This window comes from Sphaeramia orbicularis, chromosome 14 (genome assembly GCF_902148855.1).
Source record: "Sphaeramia orbicularis chromosome 14, fSphaOr1.1, whole genome shotgun sequence".
In the NCBI taxonomy this organism is placed as follows: domain Eukaryota; kingdom Metazoa; phylum Chordata; class Actinopteri; order Kurtiformes; family Apogonidae; genus Sphaeramia; species Sphaeramia orbicularis.
Window position 1 is genome coordinate 51,304,315 of NC_043970.1, and position 20,271 is coordinate 51,324,585.

The 20,271-nt window shown below is 34.1% G+C and overlaps 1 protein-coding gene across 1 annotated transcript in view; it reads left to right on the plus strand.

The window, feature by feature from the left end:
* tmprss2 (transmembrane serine protease 2) overlaps window positions 1–20,039 on the plus strand; it is a 31,803-nt gene extending 11,764 nt beyond the window's left edge. Inside the window, exons 7-14 of the mRNA XM_030153390.1 lie at window positions 3,871–3,978; window positions 5,050–5,090; window positions 7,626–7,794; window positions 10,758–10,930; window positions 12,339–12,434; window positions 15,092–15,234; window positions 18,359–18,511; window positions 19,878–20,039. Of these exons, the coding sequence (XP_030009250.1) occupies window positions 3,871–3,978; window positions 5,050–5,090; window positions 7,626–7,794; window positions 10,758–10,930; window positions 12,339–12,434; window positions 15,092–15,234; window positions 18,359–18,511; window positions 19,878–19,886 (892 nt within the window). The 3' untranslated portion in view covers window positions 19,887–20,039. The remainder of the gene's footprint in view (window positions 1–3,870; window positions 3,979–5,049; window positions 5,091–7,625; window positions 7,795–10,757; window positions 10,931–12,338; window positions 12,435–15,091; window positions 15,235–18,358; window positions 18,512–19,877) is intronic.
* The last annotated feature ends 232 nt before the right edge of the window (window positions 20,040–20,271 follow it).

Below are 20,271 nucleotides of genomic sequence, written 5' to 3' on the forward strand. Positions count from 1 at the left end.
TATGTTCAAGTACAATTCGTAGATTTAAACATTTTCATTGCAACAGAATTTACTTTTTTCACTCAAAAGTTCTTATCCTATTATTTATATTATTTTACTGGTCCGGCCCACTTTAGATCATATTAGGCTGAATGTGGCCCCTGAACTAAAATGAGTTTGACACCCCTGCTTTAGAAGATGACGGTGTTTCCATGGTAACTACAGAGCCTCTGAACGTCCAAATGGGTCGTATCTGATGAGCATGAAAAGATGACAAACTGTATTTTATACCAATTATTTACATGTATTGATAAGATTTATGTATCAATAGGTATTAAACATTTTAGCTCAGTAGATGGTTTTAGTCGCCGGCAGCTGTTTGGGTGTTTATATGTTAACAAAGATACTAATTCAGTGTTTTCCAACCTTGGGGTACGGGACCCCACGTGGGGTCGCCTGGAATTTCTAGTAATTAATAAAAATAATTTAAAAAAAAACCTTACTAATAAAAAATATATGGTGAGTTGGGAGAGACAATCCCAATCTATAAAAGACATGACAAACTGTGAGTCTGAAACTGCAGCACTATGGTTCTGTTTTTGAATTGAATTGTTGAATTGTTTATTCGCGTGTATACATGACAATAAAACACAATAATAATAACAGTAAAAGACATGCCGGGGAAGCCAAAAACCAAAGTGGTTTATCGAGGGCCTCCCCAAAGACTTGAAATAAAAAAAGTATTTGCAGTGTCTAATAATGATATACAATCATAAGTAAATAAAATTAACTAAATGAAGGAAATAAATCATAAACACGTATAACAAAAAAAAAAGAATAAATAAATGAAATAAATGAATAAATAAATACATTGTAAGCAATGCACGTAGAAATAAATAAGAATCGACAAAACTATGAAACGAAATTCAGAATGAAACTAAGAAGTTATCTAACTACGGAAAATAGTAATTGAATCAAGAAGAACAAACAGATCAGGTGAAAGTGTATCTGTCAAATGTTCATTGTGGTCAGTTTCAGATGCTGCAGCTCTTTCATAATTCATAGTTTCAGTTCTTGTTTGTTCAGTATTAATTGTCCTCCTTGTAACTCACAGCTGGACTGACTGTACATATCCTGACCAAGGAAAATCCAATTCCCCCTTTGTGCAGTAATCTACACCTGGATTTACTGCCTCTGTCCAGAATAATATACATTATATAGACTAAATGCTGTGTGAAATTAATATTTATTTGCAACATAGTATAGCAAACAATTACATGATCAAAAACAAATTAATTTTAGCAAAAAAAAAAAAAAAGTATCTGTTTCGAATGTCTGGGGTCGCCAGAAATTTGTAATGTTAAAATGGGGTCATGAGCCAAAAAAGGTTGGAAACCAGTGCGCTAATTAAGCTGTAATATCATTTATTTTTTTTATTTTATTTTTTTTTTTACAAAAACTCAGGTTCTCTATTTAGAAACTGCTGCCTACCCAAACTTCCCAAACACCATTTCTTTTCAAAGTGCAACAAAAATATATCCAGTACAGTTATTTTTTGGATTTATGCACAAGTGTGAAAAAAAACAGTGTCTATGAGATCAGTTTTGTTGTGATGTGTTTAACAATCAGGGCAGGTCACATCAGCTTTTATTTGACTAAAAGGAACCATGTGTACATTCAGATGCATTGTTCAGCAGTGGAAAGAAAACATAAACAGTGTTGAATTGGGGAAGTGACTAAAGTTCCAGTTGAACGCTCTACTTTTGTAGTCAGATAACACTGGGTTCCAAAAAAATGTTTTTTGCAAGTTGTCTAGGTTTTTTCTACTGAATTAGGACCATTTTGCACCGCTAAATCCAAAAATGACATCTGTTTTCTCAATCAGGTCAGGTTTTTTTGCTAATTTGATTTGGAAAAATTTGATCTTCTTACAAAATATAATAATTAATACCAAAATAAGACTGGTAAGCACACTTTATGAAACTTGTGACTTGATTACTGTTAGGTACAATGGTGTATTCAGCGCAGATGTAGCAGAATATGTCAGGCTTATTTTTGCAAGATCTTCTAGTCGAAGCCATTTCATTCACCTGTAATATTAAAAAAAACATTAATCATAAATTGGCAAAAGTAAAATCTTCAGAACTCGTTTATTGCAAGAAATATGAAAGAATTTTGTATCATATGATGTGAAAATGCCCATAAAAGTAAGCAAAAATGTTCAAAAGCCAATATGTAGCATAGTTCAGAAAGTTGACCTGATTGAGCAAAATTAATGTGATTTTTGGATTCAGCACCAAAATGATCCTAAATCAGCTCAAAAAACTGAAACAATACATTTGTTGTTGACCAGTGTAATCAGGAAATGACGAATCATTAAATGAAGAAACATACAGTCATAGACCAACATTCTGTTTGTTGGTTTAGTAAAGTTTTAACGCCCACACACATGCATTTGTCAGTGTCTGTGAAGTATGTACGTATAGCAGAAAACCTAAAGTTTCAGGGAAAAAACAACTTCTACAAACCAAAGTGGTCGTATTTAGCGTGACCTCCCTTTACATTTAACATGTCTTTAACTCTGTAGCACCCACTAATGTCATAATTTTACCATTTTAAATATAATAAAGCCAATAATGTTATAACTTGCTAATAATATGCTGTATAAAGGTAATACTATATTGGCTGATTACACTGGTCAACAACAAATTTATTGTTTCAGTTTTTTGAGCTGATTTCGGATCATTTTGGTGCTGAATCCAAAAATCACATTCATTTTGCTCAATCAGGTCAACTTTCTGAACTATGCTACATATTGGCTTTTTAACATTTTTGCTTACATTTATGGGCATTTTCACATCATATGATACAAAATTCTTTCATATTTCTTGCAATAAACGAGTTCTGAAGATTTTACTTTTGCCAATTTATGATTAATGTTTTTTTTTAATATTACAGGTGAATGAAATGGCTTCGACTAGAAGATCTTGCAAAAATAAGCCTGACGTATTCTGCTCCATCTGCGGTGAATACACCATTGTACCTAACAGGAATCAAGTCACAAGTTTCATAAAGTGTGCTTACCAGTCTTATTTTGGTATTAATTATTATATTTTGTGAGAAGATCAAATTTTTCCAAATCAAATTAGCAAAAATAACCTGACCTGATTGAGAAAAACAGATGTCATTTTTGGATTTAGTGGTGCAAAATGGTCCTAATTCAGTAGAAAAAACCTAGACAACTTGCAAAAACCATTTTTTTGTAACCCAGTGTTATTACATTATAGGCCTAGCATTAAGAAAATCTTCTGAAAGTGTAATAACTGCAGCTGATAACGTACTAGCACATAAATAGGAAATAGAAGATTTATTTTTTTCTTTAAGTTTCTTGTTCTGATCAGAAATGTGGGTTCACAGTTCATCCATTTCCACCAGAGAGGATCTTTGTGCTGCAACTAATGGAAATAGGAATCATATATGGTTATCTGCAGTAAAACAAGTCCATTATGAGTGTGAACGCATTTTATGAATCATCATAATATTGGAATGGCATCAGTACAGTATCAGTCCGGCTCCATTTGGAAAAAGGCCTCAGTTAGGACATCCAGACCTGTCGAAATCAGACCATCTGGATAAACATCAGAATGATACTGTTCATGTAAACAAACTCGCTCTGGGTTTAAATGTATGTTTCAGGCATTTTCAGCCTTATTTCCAGTTTCAGTGGTTAAATTCCAAACACTGCATTTATTCCATCCTCAATATTAAACCCAACAGTGAAACCCACAAAGCATGTCTGAAGAACCTGAACTCCACTCACTGTGATATCGACATGGAAAGTTAAATATGATGTTTTAACCTCACATTTTTCTCTTTGTGTGTCTTTCACAGTCAGGATTATGTGGGTTTCAGTGAAACCACCGTCGGTTCTTCGTCCTCTAACGGATACTTGAGGCTGTCGGATGAAAGTAACCTCGGATCCTTCCAACTTTCTCACAGGTTCAACATGTCAACTTCTGTCAGAAAATTCCTCTTTAACCCTTTCATGCATAGTGGTCACTACAGTGGACGCCCATTCTCCAGCTGTTCTCTTGTACAGTCACGGAAAAAATTATTAGACCGCCCTTGTTTTCTTCAGTTTCTTGTTCATTTTAATGCCTGGTACAACTAAAGGTACATTTGTTTGGACAAATATAATGATAACAACAAAAATAGCTCATAGGAGTTTAATTTCAGAGCTGATATCTAGCCATTTTCCATGTTTTCTTGATAAAAACCAGAATCACTTCAGTTCTTACATCAATATCTTTGGCATTGTACTGACAAAAACAGTGCTTTTAGGCATTCCATGTTTTCTTTTCTGTCTGTTTTAGTCACATGACACACACAGGAGTTAGGACTGGATAGTATAACCATTGTTTTGGATGACTTTTGATGGTCTAATAAGTTTTTTTCTGCGACTGTATATTCATGGGTTTTGTTGTTTTAGTTCCATATCAGCCAACACAGTGGACACTAATGCATCATCACAAACACTGCAATTCATACCATTACTGTAACTTTGCTGTTCTTGATAAACTTGATCTGCAGTAACATGTTTTAGTGTAAACTAATTGCTAATTATTATTAGACTGTAATTAACAGTTTTCTTAAACAAAAAGTTTTTTTTCATATCTCCACCAAGTAAGTAATAACTAGTATTAGTGTATGTTAAAATGTGAGCATTACCAGCATTAAAAATGGTTTTATTTTTAGTTTTCACACAGTATATCACTTTCTGTTATTGCGTTTTAAATACATGTTTCTTGCTTCAAAAATTACATTAAAAAATTAATGAAATTAGTGGAGTTACAAAAATTGACTTTTTTTTTTTTTTCAACTCCATGAAAAATAAGTTAATAAACAAAAATAATAATTCAATTGCAATGTTTTTTTCATGCCTCAAGAGGAATAAAATCAGTCAAGAAAAAATATTGACTAAGGTTCTCATAATTCATGCATGAAAGGGTTAAACAGTTCAATTAAGTTTAACACTACAATCACATATTTTGTTTTGTTTGGTCTTTGCAGCCAAAGTTGTTCAACTAGAGGCGTCACACTTCAGTGTATTGGTAAGATGCAAATGTTTTTTTTTTTTTTTTTTTTTTTTTTTTTAAAGCAATGTAACAGTACATACAAAGGAGTGGAATTACAGTGCATTCATTATACATTGCCTTTTATATAATTTTCCCCCCATGCCCAAACCAAAGATGCAAATATTTGAGCAGCTGCACAAGAGTGGAGCTCTATTCCAGTTCAATCAGACAACTGACATTTTATAACGAGTTCAAAATGCATCTACATTAACCCTTTCATGCGCAGTGGTCACTCCAGTGGACAGTTCTTCTCCAGCTGTTCTCTTGTATATTCATGGATTTTGTTGTTTTACTTGCATATCAACCAACACAGTGGATACTTATGCACCATCCCATAATACACTGCAATTCATACTGTTACTGTAACATTCCTGTCCTTGATAAACCTGATCTGCAGTAACATATCTGAGTGTAAATCATTTGCTAATTGTTATTAGACTGTAATTAACAGGTTTGGGGTTTTTTTAAGTTGTGTTTTGTTGGTTTTTGCATATTATTTGAGTGAGTAATGACTACGATTATAGTATGTTAAAATGTAAGAAAACATCAGATTAGCAACATAAAAAAACGTTTATTTCATAGTTTTCACACAGTATGACAGTAAATGCATGTTTCTTTGCTTCAACAATTAAATGCATGGTGTCCAGCTGAGTGGACATTTTTGTAACTCCATGAAAAACAGGTTCATAAAAAAAATAATAATTCAATCACGTTGTCTTTTTTCATGCCTAAAGAGGAATAAAAACACTCAGGAAAAAAATCTTGATTAAGGTTTTCATAATTCATGCATGAAAGGGTTAATAACTGGAGCTGCCGACGTTTCAAATGTTTTAGTCCTGTCTGTGTTCTGTTTTTAATATGTCTAAGTGCAAAGTGTGTTTTAACCATTTTTTTTACTTACTTTGTCCAGTGTGTAATAAATTGTAAATTGTTGTATTGCACAATCGTCTTGTTCTCATCTGTGTTTAAGTATTTTAAATTTAGATTTTAAAAAGAAATTGCATGTTCATGACTTTGTGCTACCTTTTATGGTGACAATTTAACACCTGTAAGGGACTACAGATGAGAAATAGCCATTAGGTATTTACAGCAATGTGAATTAATGTACAAAGTCCCTGTTAACCCATAAAGACCCAAACATCCACTGGTGACCAAAAGCATCTACTGAACTAAACTGTTTAATACCTGTCACCCCATACTGGCATGTCTAGTGTCATAGTGTGTGTTAACTGAGAATATAGGTATGAAGATTTTATTAAGAGCTGATGAATGTGCATTAGAGTGAAACAATAAACTAAACATATTTGCTCAGAAGAACAACAAAATGGTAATTTCCAAATTAAATATATTGAGAGAAATTTAAATGTATGTTATTTCATTAACCCATAAAGACCCAAACATCCACTGGCGACCGAAAGCATCTACTGAACTAAACTGTTAATACCTGCTGATCCACTTATCCTATCAATACATGTAAATAATTGGAGTAAAATACAGTTTGTCATCTTTTCATGGTCATCAGATATGACCTTTTTGGGAGTTCAGAGGCTCCATAGTTACCATGGAAATACTGTCATCTTCTACAACATTGATTCACCAGTAAAACCTATGGAGTTGGGTCAATGACAGTGGATGAACACACTGGGTTTTACATTCACTTATTGATATCTTTGCTGAAAAAGTCACTTTTTCTTCAGTTTTCTCCATTTTGATATAATAACCTTTGAATCAATTCTGAGTTTCCATGGAAATCTTAATTAAATATAGGAAAATAAAAGATTTGCAGGTAAAAATGTAAAATACAGAGGATAATATTATAATAATGTTATAATATTATAATTATTATTATATAGCCGCCCATAATATTATAATAATATTATGGGCGGCTGTGGCTCAGTTGGTAAAACAGGTTGTCCAATGACCAAAGGGTCGGCGGTTCAAATCCTGGCTCTGACTGTCCACATGTCAACGTGTCCTTGGGCAAGACACTGAACCCTAAATTGCTCCCAGCAGGGCTAGGCAGCGCCTTGCATGGCAGCTGGTGTATGTGTGTGTGTGTGTGTGTGTGTGTGTGTGTGTGTGTGTGTGTGTGTGTGTGTGTGTGTGTGTGTGTGTGTGTGTGTGTGTGTGTGTGTGTGTATGTGTATGTGTGTGTGTGTGTGTGTGTGTGTGAATGGGTGCATGTGAGGAACTGTAAAGCGCTTTGGGCACCATGAAGGTGTAGAAAATGTGCTATATAAGTTCAGTCCATTTACCATTTACCATTTAATAAATGGTGATAAATCACTTAAGAAAGGTTAAATAGAGAGAAAATTTCATTTGGGAACTGACATAAAACAAGCCCTGGGTCTTTATGGATTAAATAAACCAATAAATACAGTTAAATAAAAAAATAAAATAAAATAAATATGAGAATGAAGTGTAAATATTACTTTCCAGAACCAAAGGCGAGTACATTTCTATGTGTTTTCTGTTTGTATCCTCACTGGGTTTTAATGTGTTTGACTGCAGAGTGTGGAGTGACTGACGTTCAGCCCAGTTCTCGTATCGTCGGTGGGACCGAGGCGGTGAACGGGGCCTGGCCGTGGCAGATCAGTCTCCAGAGGGACTACCAAAACGTCTGTGGAGGCTCCATCATCAGCCCCGTCTGGATCCTTTCTGCTGCTCACTGCTTCAAAACGTGAGCTTCACACACAGACGCTGACAGTTCCACTCACCCACTCCGCCACACTCTGGTCAGTCACAGGAGCAGGTTCAGTGACAGACGGATTCCACTAGGGGTGTAAGAAAATATCGGTTCTGCAATATATCGCGATTTTTCATTTCACAATACTGTATCAATATTAAAAGTACTGTATCGATTTTTTTTTCAATTGCAGATATTGTGGAGGTTCTTTTTTTTCATTTTTGTTTTTCTTTTATTTATTATTATTTAACACTCTTTAATTAAATAATGTTAGTTCCTTTGTTGGGATTGAACTAAAATAATGGTCTGATGTTAGTTGTGAACTAATAGAAACTGAACATTTGAACAGGATCTGAAACTGTGATGTCTGTAAAACAGGATTTTAGTTTGAACACAGGAACATTTTATGATATAACATTAGATCCTGTTGGAATCAAATAAAAATGTGTTTAGTATTTGTGCAGATTTCTATTAAAAAAGAAACAAAATAAACCAAAAAAAATTGTCTTTTTGACAGTATCGTGACATATTGCGATATATCATATCTAAGGGTGTTCGAAAATATGGGTTCTGCAATATATCGTGATATTTCATTTTACAATTCTGTATCGATATTAAAAAGTACTGTATTGATATTTTTAGGTATTTATTCATATGCAGATATGACGGAGGCTCATTTTTGTTTTTTGTTTTCTTTATTCTTTATATCTTATTTATTATAATTTAAGACAGTTTTATTAAATAACGGTTCTTTGAATCATCCTAAAAGCACTTTTTACAGTCTGAGAGGCAGATGGTAGTTCCTTTGTTGGGACTGAACTAAAATAATGTTCTGATGTTAGTTCTGAACTAATAGAATATAAACATTTGAACAGGATCTGAAACTGTAATGTCTGTAAAACACAATTTCAGTTTGAACACAGGAACCTTTTGTGATATAACATTAGATCCTGCTTTGATCAAATAAAAATGTTTTTAGTATTTGTGCAGATTTCTGGTGTCATTTGATTCTTCAAGGAAATAATCATTTTTAAAAAAAAATGAAACAAACAAAAAATTGCCTTTTTTTAACAGTATCATGATATATCGTGATATATTGTATTATGATCCTAGTGTTGTGATTTGTATCGTATTGTCAGATTCTTGCAAATACACAGCCCTAGATTCCACCCAAAGGCAAATGCAGGACATCACTCCCGTCCATGGCCACCAGACTCTTTAATTCCACTTTATAACCTCATAGTTTTAATGGCACACAACAGTATTTTTACCTCCGCCAAGGAGGTTATGTTTTTGCCAGGGTTTGTTTGTTTGTTTGTTTGTTTGTTTGTCTGTTTGTTTGTTTGTTTGTTTGTCTGTCTGTTTGTTTGTTTGTTTGTTTGTCTGTCCGTTAGTGTGCAACATAACTCAAAAAGTTATGGACAGATTTGGATGAAATTTTCAGGGTTTGTTGGAAATGGGATAAGGAAGAAATGATTGAATTTTGGTGGTGATCGGGGGTGGGGGGGCCCACGGGGGGGCCCACTGATCAGCCTTGGCGGAGGTCTGCGCTCTCCGAGTGCTTCTAGTTACTCATTTATTTATCTACATTTCTTGTAATTATTATGTTGATATTTGTTTTGTACATATTGTACAAACTGCTGTTCTGTGTTTAATAGAGTGTTTATTATTACCTCCGCCAAGGAGGTTATGTTTTTGCCAGGGTTTTTTTGTTTGTTTGTTTGTTTGTTTGTTTGTTTGTCTGTCCGTTAGTGTGCAACATAACTCAAAAAGTTATGGACAGCTTTGGATGAAATTTTCAGGGTTTGTTGGAAATGGGATAAGGAAGAAATGATTGAATTTTGGTGGTGATCGGGGGTGGGGGGGCCCACGGGGGGGGCCACTGTTCAGCCTTGGCGGAGGTCTGCGCTCTCCGAATGCTTCTAGTTTATATTTGGTATATACTGTATATATAATTTTAAGGAAATATAAAACTTTAAGCAAATATTGATGTTTATAAACTATATGGACAAAAGTATTGGGACACTTCATGCTTACAGCTGTGAGATGTCCTGTTCATGACGATTCAAAATAAAACTAGAAGCACTTGGAGAGCGCAGACCTCCGCCAAGGCTGATCAGTGGCCCCCCCCCGTGGGCCCCCCCACCCCCGATCACCACCAAAATTTAATCATTTCTTCCTTATCCCATTTCCAACAAACCCTGAAAATTTCATCCAAATCTGTCCATAACTTTTTGAGTTATGTTGCACACTAACGGACGGACAAACAAACAAACAAACAAACAGACAGACAAACAAACAAACAAACCCTGGCAAAAACATAACCTCCTTGGCGGAGGTAAACATCAATATCTCCTTAAAGTTTAATGGGAGATTTTTCTTCGTCAGTGAGATGTGAAGAAAATAGATGGTTAGTTGAGGTAGAAAATTATCATTTACAGTCAGAGAATGAAAAATATTTACATACATAGTCATGGATAGAAAAAGAAAAAGACCAACAAAAAAACTAACAAAATCATTGTCGAGAGAAATTCAGTTCAGAACTGAAGAAAGTCTCTTGGATGACAGACGAAATGTTTTCAAAAGAGCTAAACCAGTCCAGTTGAACTGAGAAGAACTACAAAGAATAACAATTTATAGAAAACTAACCAATGCAATGATGTTTATCACATTATGAAACTATATGATGTCATTATTGTTTTGTATCCCGGACCCCTGTTAGAAAAGAAACACTTGAATTCAATGTGTCCCAATACGTTTGTCCATATAGTTTTTTTTTTTTTTTTTTTTTTTTTTTTTTTTGTAGGATTGATAATTTTTTTCCTGTTATTTTAATTACACTTGCACAGACCAGCTGTAAGACACAATAATGTCCCCCTGGGATTAACAAAGTATTCAGATTCTGATTCTTTCACTCTTTAGGATGTTTATTTTTGTGTTTTTCTGGTCGGTGACAGGGACAGAACACCCGACCTGTGGACTGTATTCGCTGGCGACGTGAGCTTATTAACATCAAAAGGATATTTGGGCAACATAATCGATAAAATCATCGTTCATGAAAAATACAACCCAAAGACCTCTTCCAATGACATCGCTCTGCTGAAGCTCAGAACACCTCTGACATTAACAAGTAAACATTTGACTCTTGGATTCACATTTTCCTTATTTAACAAGAATAATATGGAGGACTGACTCTGCCATATTTAACAAATATATGCATATATATATATAAATATAACAATGGCTTGATAAATTCATTCATGTGACAATACATGAAATAAAAAAAACTTAAAAGGCATTTTCTATGAAATGGTTGAAGAGCTGACTCAAGGACACACTTTTAAAGACCACCCCTTCATTTACCTAATGAACCAAAAATGCATACAGAAATGTAAGAGGAACACACAGAAATGTAAAATAAAGATGCAGGAATAAATAGGCTTGGAGAAATAAATAGAGGAAGAAAATGCAATAGGTGGAATACTGGGGAGGTAAATATTACTATGAATTTAATCCTTTCATGCATAGTGGTCACTCCAGTGGACAGTTACTCTACAGCTGTTCTCTTGTATATTCATGGGTTTTGTTGTTTTAGTTTCATATCAGCCAACACAGTGGACACTTATGCATCATCTCATAAACTGCAATTCATACCATTATTGTAACTTTGCTGTTCTTGATTGGTTCTTGAGTGGAAATCAATTGTTAATATTTATTTTTTGCATATTATCACCATGAAGTGAGTAATAACTAGTATTAGAATATGTTAAAATGTGAGAAAACATCAGATTAGCTGCATTAAACATGGTTTCATTTCACTGTTTTCATATCACTTTATGATATTGGGTTTTAAATACATGTTTCTTTGCTTCAAGAATAAAATTCATGGTGTAGCTGAGAGGATATTTTTGTAACTCCATGAAAAACAGGTTGATTTAAAAAAAAAAAAAAAAGTTCAATCACATTGTTTTTTTGTTTTTTTTTTCATGCCTAAAGAGGAATAAAAACACTCAGGAAAAAAATCTTGATTAAGGTTCTCAATATTCATGCATGAAAGGGTTAAAAAAGAATGGCATCAAATTAATAAAATGTCAGATGAAAATAAAATATAGAAATAAATAAGTTGTATGTAAAATGTAAATGAAAACTATGCAAAAAATAAATGCCTGGATACAAATTAAAGAAGGAAAAGTATAAGTACGGATAAAATAAATGAAGAAAATGAAATGTTAAAATAAATAACTAGGGTTTTTAACACAATATTTAATTACAACGCTTAGAAATGACAATACAAATAACCATTTTTGTCACATTTTACAGATAACTTCATAGAAAATGCCTTTTAATGGGTTTTTTTTGTATCATGTATTGGCATACGAATTAATTTATCGAACCATTTTTTATATTTCTGTATATATTATTAAATATGACATGGTTGGTCCTCTATATTCTCTCATCTGTCAGTTGTAATTGTTGTCTTAATCTACAGATACAGAGAAATTCAGCCACATAATTAAACTGCGACTTTCTGTGTTTAGGTACGATAAAGCCGGTGTGTCTCCCTCATGTTGGAACGGATCTGTTGACTGAACAAAAAGGCTGGATCACAGGATATGGATACCTGAGCGTTCATGGTGAGACAGACACAAATGACATTATGTTGGCTCAGAAAACAGAAAATTAAAAGCACCTTTGTACACTTTTCAGTCGTGGATGTAGATGTTTTAACAGGGTTTGGTGTGTCTTTTAAGGCCATGAATATATTTCCTGTATTTTCATGTTGTATGTGAAGAAAATAGACAGAGAAATAAACATGTAAGCTCATTTAAACCCTGAAAAACAACAAAGATAAAGGTGGAATAAGACTTTTGATACGTACTGTATGTATTTTTATTATCTTAATATTTTTAAAGATGTTCCATGCTCGCCTATGGACTTTTTGCAGCAGCACCTAGTGGTCTACAGTGGTATTACACTATAAGATAACAAAATACTGACTTCATATTGGAGCCAAGGTCCTTGTCCTTCAGTCTTTTTTATTAGGGCACACATGGCTAGGTAAAGTACATTAAAAAAATGCAATGACATACATACATTTTCCTGATTGTAGGGATGGATGTAATTTACACGAGGGGCAGATTAAGCGATGACACAGGGATACATTTCCTGTTCAATAACCTCTGTGTTGAAAATTAAATAACTGATCTCCATGTTTAATACATGTATGAATAAGTCTCAGTAAGTACTTTCACATGACACATGCTACGATGTACAGAAATAAAACTTTGGGGCAAAAATGCTTAAATTACTGCTGCGTGACAAAGGGATGCAAAATGAACTCTTTTTTTTTTCCACTTTTACGCAAATGTACAAAACATGCTGTTCTCGTGAGAAACTGATCCTGAATGAAACATAGGGCTTTAGCTCTGATGTTAAAATACAATTTTGATCAATATTGAATAAAAAATGTTAAAATGCTAAGTTCTTATGAACACAAATATGTTGTGACACAGGGACAGCAGTTTGTACCTTTGTTGAGTATCAGAATAAAATATTTTGGGACTAAAACACTACAAATATACTCATAAACTTTTATTTAACACACATATTACAACTGAAGTAATATATACAGCTAATAGCAGAGAATATTTGACTGATAATTGGATTGTACATAACCTTTCTATATTCTTGTACTGTTGAATAATTAGTTCCTACAGGTTCACAGACTTAAAATATCACTGATACAAGCAAGAAAAATGTTATTATTAGAGTTAATAGTGCATTTATATGGAAGAGGATTATGGCCACGGGAAAAAAAATAAAAATTAAGGTCCAGTATGTATGTATGTATTTATTTATTTATTTATATTCTGAGAAAAAAAGTCAGAATTCTTTGTTTAACCCTTTCATGCATACTGGTCACTACAGTGGACAGCTATTCTTATATATGCATGGATTTTGTTGTCCTTTTTTTTTTTTTTTTTTTTTTTTTTTTACACATATCTTTATTAAAGTTTTAAGACACTACATATCTTTTCTGAAATGAATTGGTAACATTATGTAGATCTCTCCTGAGTATAAACCCCCAGAATCACAAGCCCTCCCCATAGTTTTCACACAATTTATCACTAAATACATGTTTCTGTGCGTCAAAAATTAAACGTGTGGTGTCCAGCTGAGTGGACATTTTTGTAACTTCATGAAAAACAGGTTAATAAGAATATTTTTTTAATTCTTTTTTTTATGTTTTTTTTTTTTTTTTTTTTTTTCATTTTTTTAAAAAAATGTTTTTATGTATTTATTTTTTAAATGTATTTTTCAGAAGAAAATTTTCAATTGCATTGTTTTTTTCCATGCCTAAAGAGGAATAAAAACACTTTGGAAAAAATTTTGAGCAAGGTTCTCATAATTTGTGCATGAAAGGGTTCATCTCAGAATTCTGACTCTGATCTCAGAATTCTGACTTTTTTTCTCTGAATTCTGACTTGAATTCTGACTTAAAATTCAGAAATCTAACTTTAATCTCAGAATTCTGACTTTAAACTCAGAATTCTGACTTTTTTCTCATCATAATAATAAAAAATATATATTTGGGCCTTAATTTTTTTTTTTTTTTCCAGTGGCCCTAATCCTCTTCTGTACATTTACATATATGTCAGAAGTATAACTTTACATAATCAGTTTTATCTCTTTTTTTCGACAAGTGATACTGACATTTTGTAAACAGTTCAATAAAATAGAGTTCTTAAGCTAAAAAATGAGCCTATTTGAGAAATGATAGGTGAAACTGTAATTTTTGACACTGATGTTCACTTTCACTTGATCTATATTTACTCAAGTGCAACATTAATACTAACTTTATCTTGTAGTTTACCAGTATATGTCCATTCTGTTCTACTTCATCTCTGCTACATTTCTACTTATTTTTACTCTAATACATTTATTCAGCACTTCAAGTTACTACTGTACTTTTACTGAAGCAGCAGTTTGAACTCTTTTACATGTGAATACTTTCTACACCTCCACCAGAGTCATATGTAGCTTCACTGGTCAGTTCATTTGTAACGGAAGAAACAGAGAACATGTTAAATTATTGTAGTTCATGATGTTTTTTTTCTTTTTTCTATGTTCCTGTGGAGACATAGTTTTTCTCTTTTAATCATGAAAGCTTTGGAAATCCATGCATTAGTGAGTTCATTCTAGGGCTTAAAGTACAAGTACAGTTCAATTTAACGCCTAATTAACTGCAGACTGAGTCAAACGCAGATCTGTAATCATTAATGTCTTTCAGGAACTCGTCCCATCACCATGAATCAGGCCCAGGTGACCATTTACAGCAGAGAAACCTGCAACGCAAGGCAGGTGTTGAACGGGCAGGTCTTGGAGGACATGATCTGTGCTGGGACTCTGCAGGGAGGAGTCGATGCATGTCAGGTTAGTCCTCGCCTCACGTTCTACCTGTAGATATGTTCAGATTCTAACCCACAGGTGTCAAACATGCAGCCCGGGGGCTAAATCCGTGAAATGCAAAAATTACACTGAAGAAATTAACAATCAGGTTCCACATTCAGACCAATTCAAGCTCAAGTGGGTCATAGTGACCTATAAATACTCACAACTCCAAATTTTTCTCTTTGTAAATGTAAATGTTTTCATGTATTTACACTAAAACAAAGTATAATATTGCACAAATATCTGAATAACCTAAACAAATATGAACAATCTGAAATGTCTCAAGAGAAGTGCATGCAATTTTAACAATATTCCACCTGTTATTAAATGTTTTGTGTGTTTGTAGATCCACTGTGATCTGTAAGTTATAATGTACATGTGGAAATGATAAACTGAAGTATAATATTGTTGAAATTACACATTTTTTCCCCAGTTTGTTCATATTATTCACATTGTTTGAAAGGATAGTTTGTAGATGCAACTATTTTCATAATATAATTTGACTTTTTTCACTCTAAAACATAGAGAAAAGTTTGGAGTTGACATTATTTATATATTATTATGTTATTATTTCACTGGTTCGTCCCACTTCAGAGCAAACTTAGCTGAATGTGGCCCCTGAACTAAAAGGAGTTTGACAGCCCTGTTCTAACCCATGGTGTCAAACTCATTTTAGTTCAGGGACCACATAAGGCCTAATATGACTTCAAGTGAACTTAACCTGTAAAATAATAGAAAAATAAGGCTATAAATATTGACAATTCCAATTTTTTCTCTTTGTTTCAGAGCAAAAAAAAGTCCAATTAAATGCTAAAATTGTCAATATGTCTACTTTTACAAACATTCTTTTAAAAAAAATAATGAATAACCTGAACAACCGGGAATTTCTTAAGAAAAATAAATGCAATTTTAACAATATTATGCATCAACTTATCATTTATATATGTGCATTCAAGGCCCTCTACACAGCACAGAGTTTTTCGGTGACCATTGATCGATCAAAAATTGGCCCGATCTCTTAACAATGTCTTAAGCCTCAAAAAAAGCTGTCTGTGTAAATGTTTGGGAGACCCTTGTGCACTTGTTGAAGCTTTGACCCCCTACTTTAAACTGTTTGGTCAGTTGGATCAGGCGGGGGGGGGTTCATTGAGATAGTTGTACCCGTTCCCTCACTGATCTCCCAACCATCTGTATCTTCAGGGTGGAAAAATTTGGCGATCATTGAAAGATTACAGAGAGATCACTGGGAGATCGATGAGATCGTTGAGGGCACCTTGAGTGTTCATTGGGAGATCGCTTCCCTTGGCGATTGTTGAGAGATTGTTTTGGACTGAGTCAAAACTTTGAGGAGACCATGGTGAATGTGGAGATTAGTGAAAGACCGTTGAGAGATCTGGCCGTTTTTTTCATCGCTCAATGATCTCTCAACGATCGCCGCTCTTCTGTAAAGGGGGTTTTACAGATGACAGTGCATCTACAATGGCAAAAAACATTTAGTGGCAGACTATTGTTAAAATTTTGGTATGTAATTTGTAGTTGTCAGTATTTACAGCAGGGGTCTCAAACATGCGTCCCGGGGGCCAAATGCATCCCGCCAAAAGTTCCAATCCGGCCCATGGGATCAATTTGCAAAGTGCAAAAATTCCACAGTCAAGGCCGTGGAACTCATTTTCGTTTAGGTTCCACATACAGACCAATATGATCTACGGTCAAATAATAACAGCAGAAGAACCTACAAAAACTCTCCCTCCTATTCGGTCTCCCCCAAAAGTCCCTCCATAAGCTCCAACTGGTCCACAACTCTGCCGCCCGCATTATCACCAAAACCCCCTCCTACCACCACATCACCCCTATCCTCCAGGAACTACACTGGCTCCCAGTCAAACAGAGAATTGAATTCAAACTCCTCCTGTACACATTTAAATCTATTCACAATCTCGCTCCTCAGTACCTGTCTGACCTCCTCCATGTCACCACTCCAGTCCGTTCCCTCAGGTCCTCCTCCTCTATCCACCTCACCGTGCCCCCTATCCGTCTCAGCACCATGGGAGGCCGAGCCTTCAGCCACTCTGCTCCTCAGCTCTGGAACTCCCTCCCACCATCCATCCGTAACTGTGACTCTCTCCCCACATTCAAATCCAGACTCAAAACTCACCTTTTCAGAACAGCCTACCCCCCATAAGCTCTAATCTCCATTCTACTACTTCATTTCTATATATAGTAATTATTTGTTTTAATCTGTTTATTTCTTTGTATTTTATGGATTGTTTGTTTTATCTTGTTGTACAGTGTCCTTGGGTGTCTTGAAAGGCACTTATAAATAAAATGTATTATTATTATTATTAAAAAATAGTGGCTCCATATTTTCTTCTCAGTTTGATGTGAACAAAATAATAGGACATTATACCTATAAATAATGACAACTTCAAATTTTTGTCTTTGTTTTAGTGCAAAAGATAACCTTAAATTATGAAAATATTTACTTTTACAAACTATCCTGTAACAATAAACCTGAAATGTCTAAAGAAAATTAAGCACCATTTTAACAATTTTCTGCCTATTACTAAGTCTTCAGTAGATCTGATCCATAATGCACATGTAGAAATGATAAGTTGAGGCAGAATATTGTTAAAATTGTACTTATTTTTCTTAAGAAATGTCAGTTTTTTCAGGTTATTCAAATCTTTTTTGTTTGGATAGTTTATAAAAATAAGTATTTTCATAATTTAATGGGGTTGTTTTGCACTAAAACAGAGACAAAAATTTGGAGTTGCCATTATTTATAGGTTATTCTGCTATTATTTTACTGGTCCGGCCCACTTGAGATCAAATCGGGCTGAATGTGGAACCTGAAAGAAATGAGTTTTAGTCCCCTAATTCATAAGTTATTCTGCTATTATTTTACTGGCCTGACCCACTTGAGATCAAATTGGGTGAAAATGAGTTTGACACCCTTGACTGTTAATGTTTTCAGTATAATTTTTGCATTTTACAAATTCATCCCATGGGTGGAATTGGAATCTGTAGCGGCCCGGTTTTGGCCCACAGGCCGTATGTTTGACACCCTTGCTCTAACCTGATGAATATTTGACTCGTGTGCATTCAGGGGGACAGCGGCAGCCCCCTGGTGGTCAAGAAGGGAGGTGTATGGTGGGTGATGGGGGTCACAAGCTGGGGGATTGGATGTGCTTTGCCTAATAAACCTGGAGTCTACACCAACGTCACCTACTTTATTGACTGGATACATGAGCAGCTGAAGGTACGAGATGTTATTCCATAGATCTATAATTATCAGAGAATCAGAATCAGAATACTTTATTAATCCCAGGGGGAAATTTTTGTGTGTTAAAGGTGCTCCATTCAAGTAGAATAAAAAATAGCAGGAAAGAATTTATCAATATGACAAACAAAGAAAATGTTTTATATATGCAGGGTGGGGAAGCAAAATTTACACTGAACATTTAGTTGTTTTTTCTCAGCAGGCACTACGTCAATTGTTTTGAAACCAAACATATACTGATGTCATAATCATACCTAACACTATTATCCATACCTTTTCAGAAACTTTTGCCCATATGAGTAATCAGGAAAGCAAACGTCTGAGAGTGTGTGATTTGCTGAATGCACTCGTCACACCAAAGGAGATTTCAAAAATAGTTGGAGTGTCCATAAAGACTGTTTATAATGGAAAGAAGAGAATGACTATGAGCAAAACTATTACCAGAAAGTCTGGAAGATACTATTAAAGAAGAATGGGAGAAGTTGTCACCCCAATATTTGAGGAACACTTGCGCAAGTTTCAGGAAGCGTGTGAAGGCAATTATTGAGAAAGAAGGAGGACACATAGAATAAAAACATTTTCTATTATGGACATTTTCTTGTGGCAAATAAATTCTCATGACTTTCAATAAACTAATTGGTCATACACTGTCTTTCAATCCCTGCCTCAAAATATTGTAAATTTTGCTTCCCCACCCTGTATATATATGTACATACAATATGATATACAACAGTTCAATGTGTGCCAGACAACATGCTATCAATATACTGTAGCTGTTGTGAATATTATATTTAAAGAAATATACAGAAATAAGTGTGCAAGAATTGTGTTATTAAAAATTATGTCGTTATAATGTGGAATTAAACCGTCTAATGGCCACAGGCAGGAACGAAAAGCAGATGGAACTAGTTTTAACTGAGAATCTTCCGTGTCTGTAAACTGTAAAGTAAATCTTCCACTGCAACCTCCACTACTTCAACAACCACAGAAGTCTGAATAATATTAGTCCAATGTGAATTTTTGGAATGATTTGTGATGTTTTTGTTTCCTTTGCACATTTATTCATACATTAACCTTATGCATCAATAAATTAGCTTAAAAGTTGCACCAAGTTGAAGCTGCATCTGTTTCTCCGTGGAATCTGTTTTACAGCAGCTTTTTATGTTGCATGAAATGATGAGATATTCTTTCATAAATTATAACTTGTTTATAATATAAACATATATGTTTATGGGTTGTATATTCTCTGTTGGATGTGCTGCATATCAGTCTAGTCATGGACACAGCAGTGAGACAAATGGCATCCTTATGCAGAAAACTGATTGTAATTTTCTTTTTCTTACAGAATAATTAATGAAGATGTCTTTGAGCCTTTTCATGTACGAAGCATTCTGAGGACAACATTTTCACCAAAAACAACTGGATGTATGATCATTTCATCAGTTTTATTTTACTGTCATTATCACAGATTCACTATTTATTGAAATAAAGCACAGTTTCCAATAGAGGTTTAGTTTAAAGATGACATTGTCTTATAAATAATCATTATAATTTGTGAAAGTAGGCAGAATTTTACATAATTCTGGTCCAGAAAATCACTGAGCAGATAATGACTCCTGTAAAAACACGATACACCCACTTTATATGTACATTACAGTGGAAAAACATGGTCTTATGAAAATAAGATAAATCACCTTAAGATGCAATCTAATTAGACTTTGAAAAGGGTCTATTTAGTA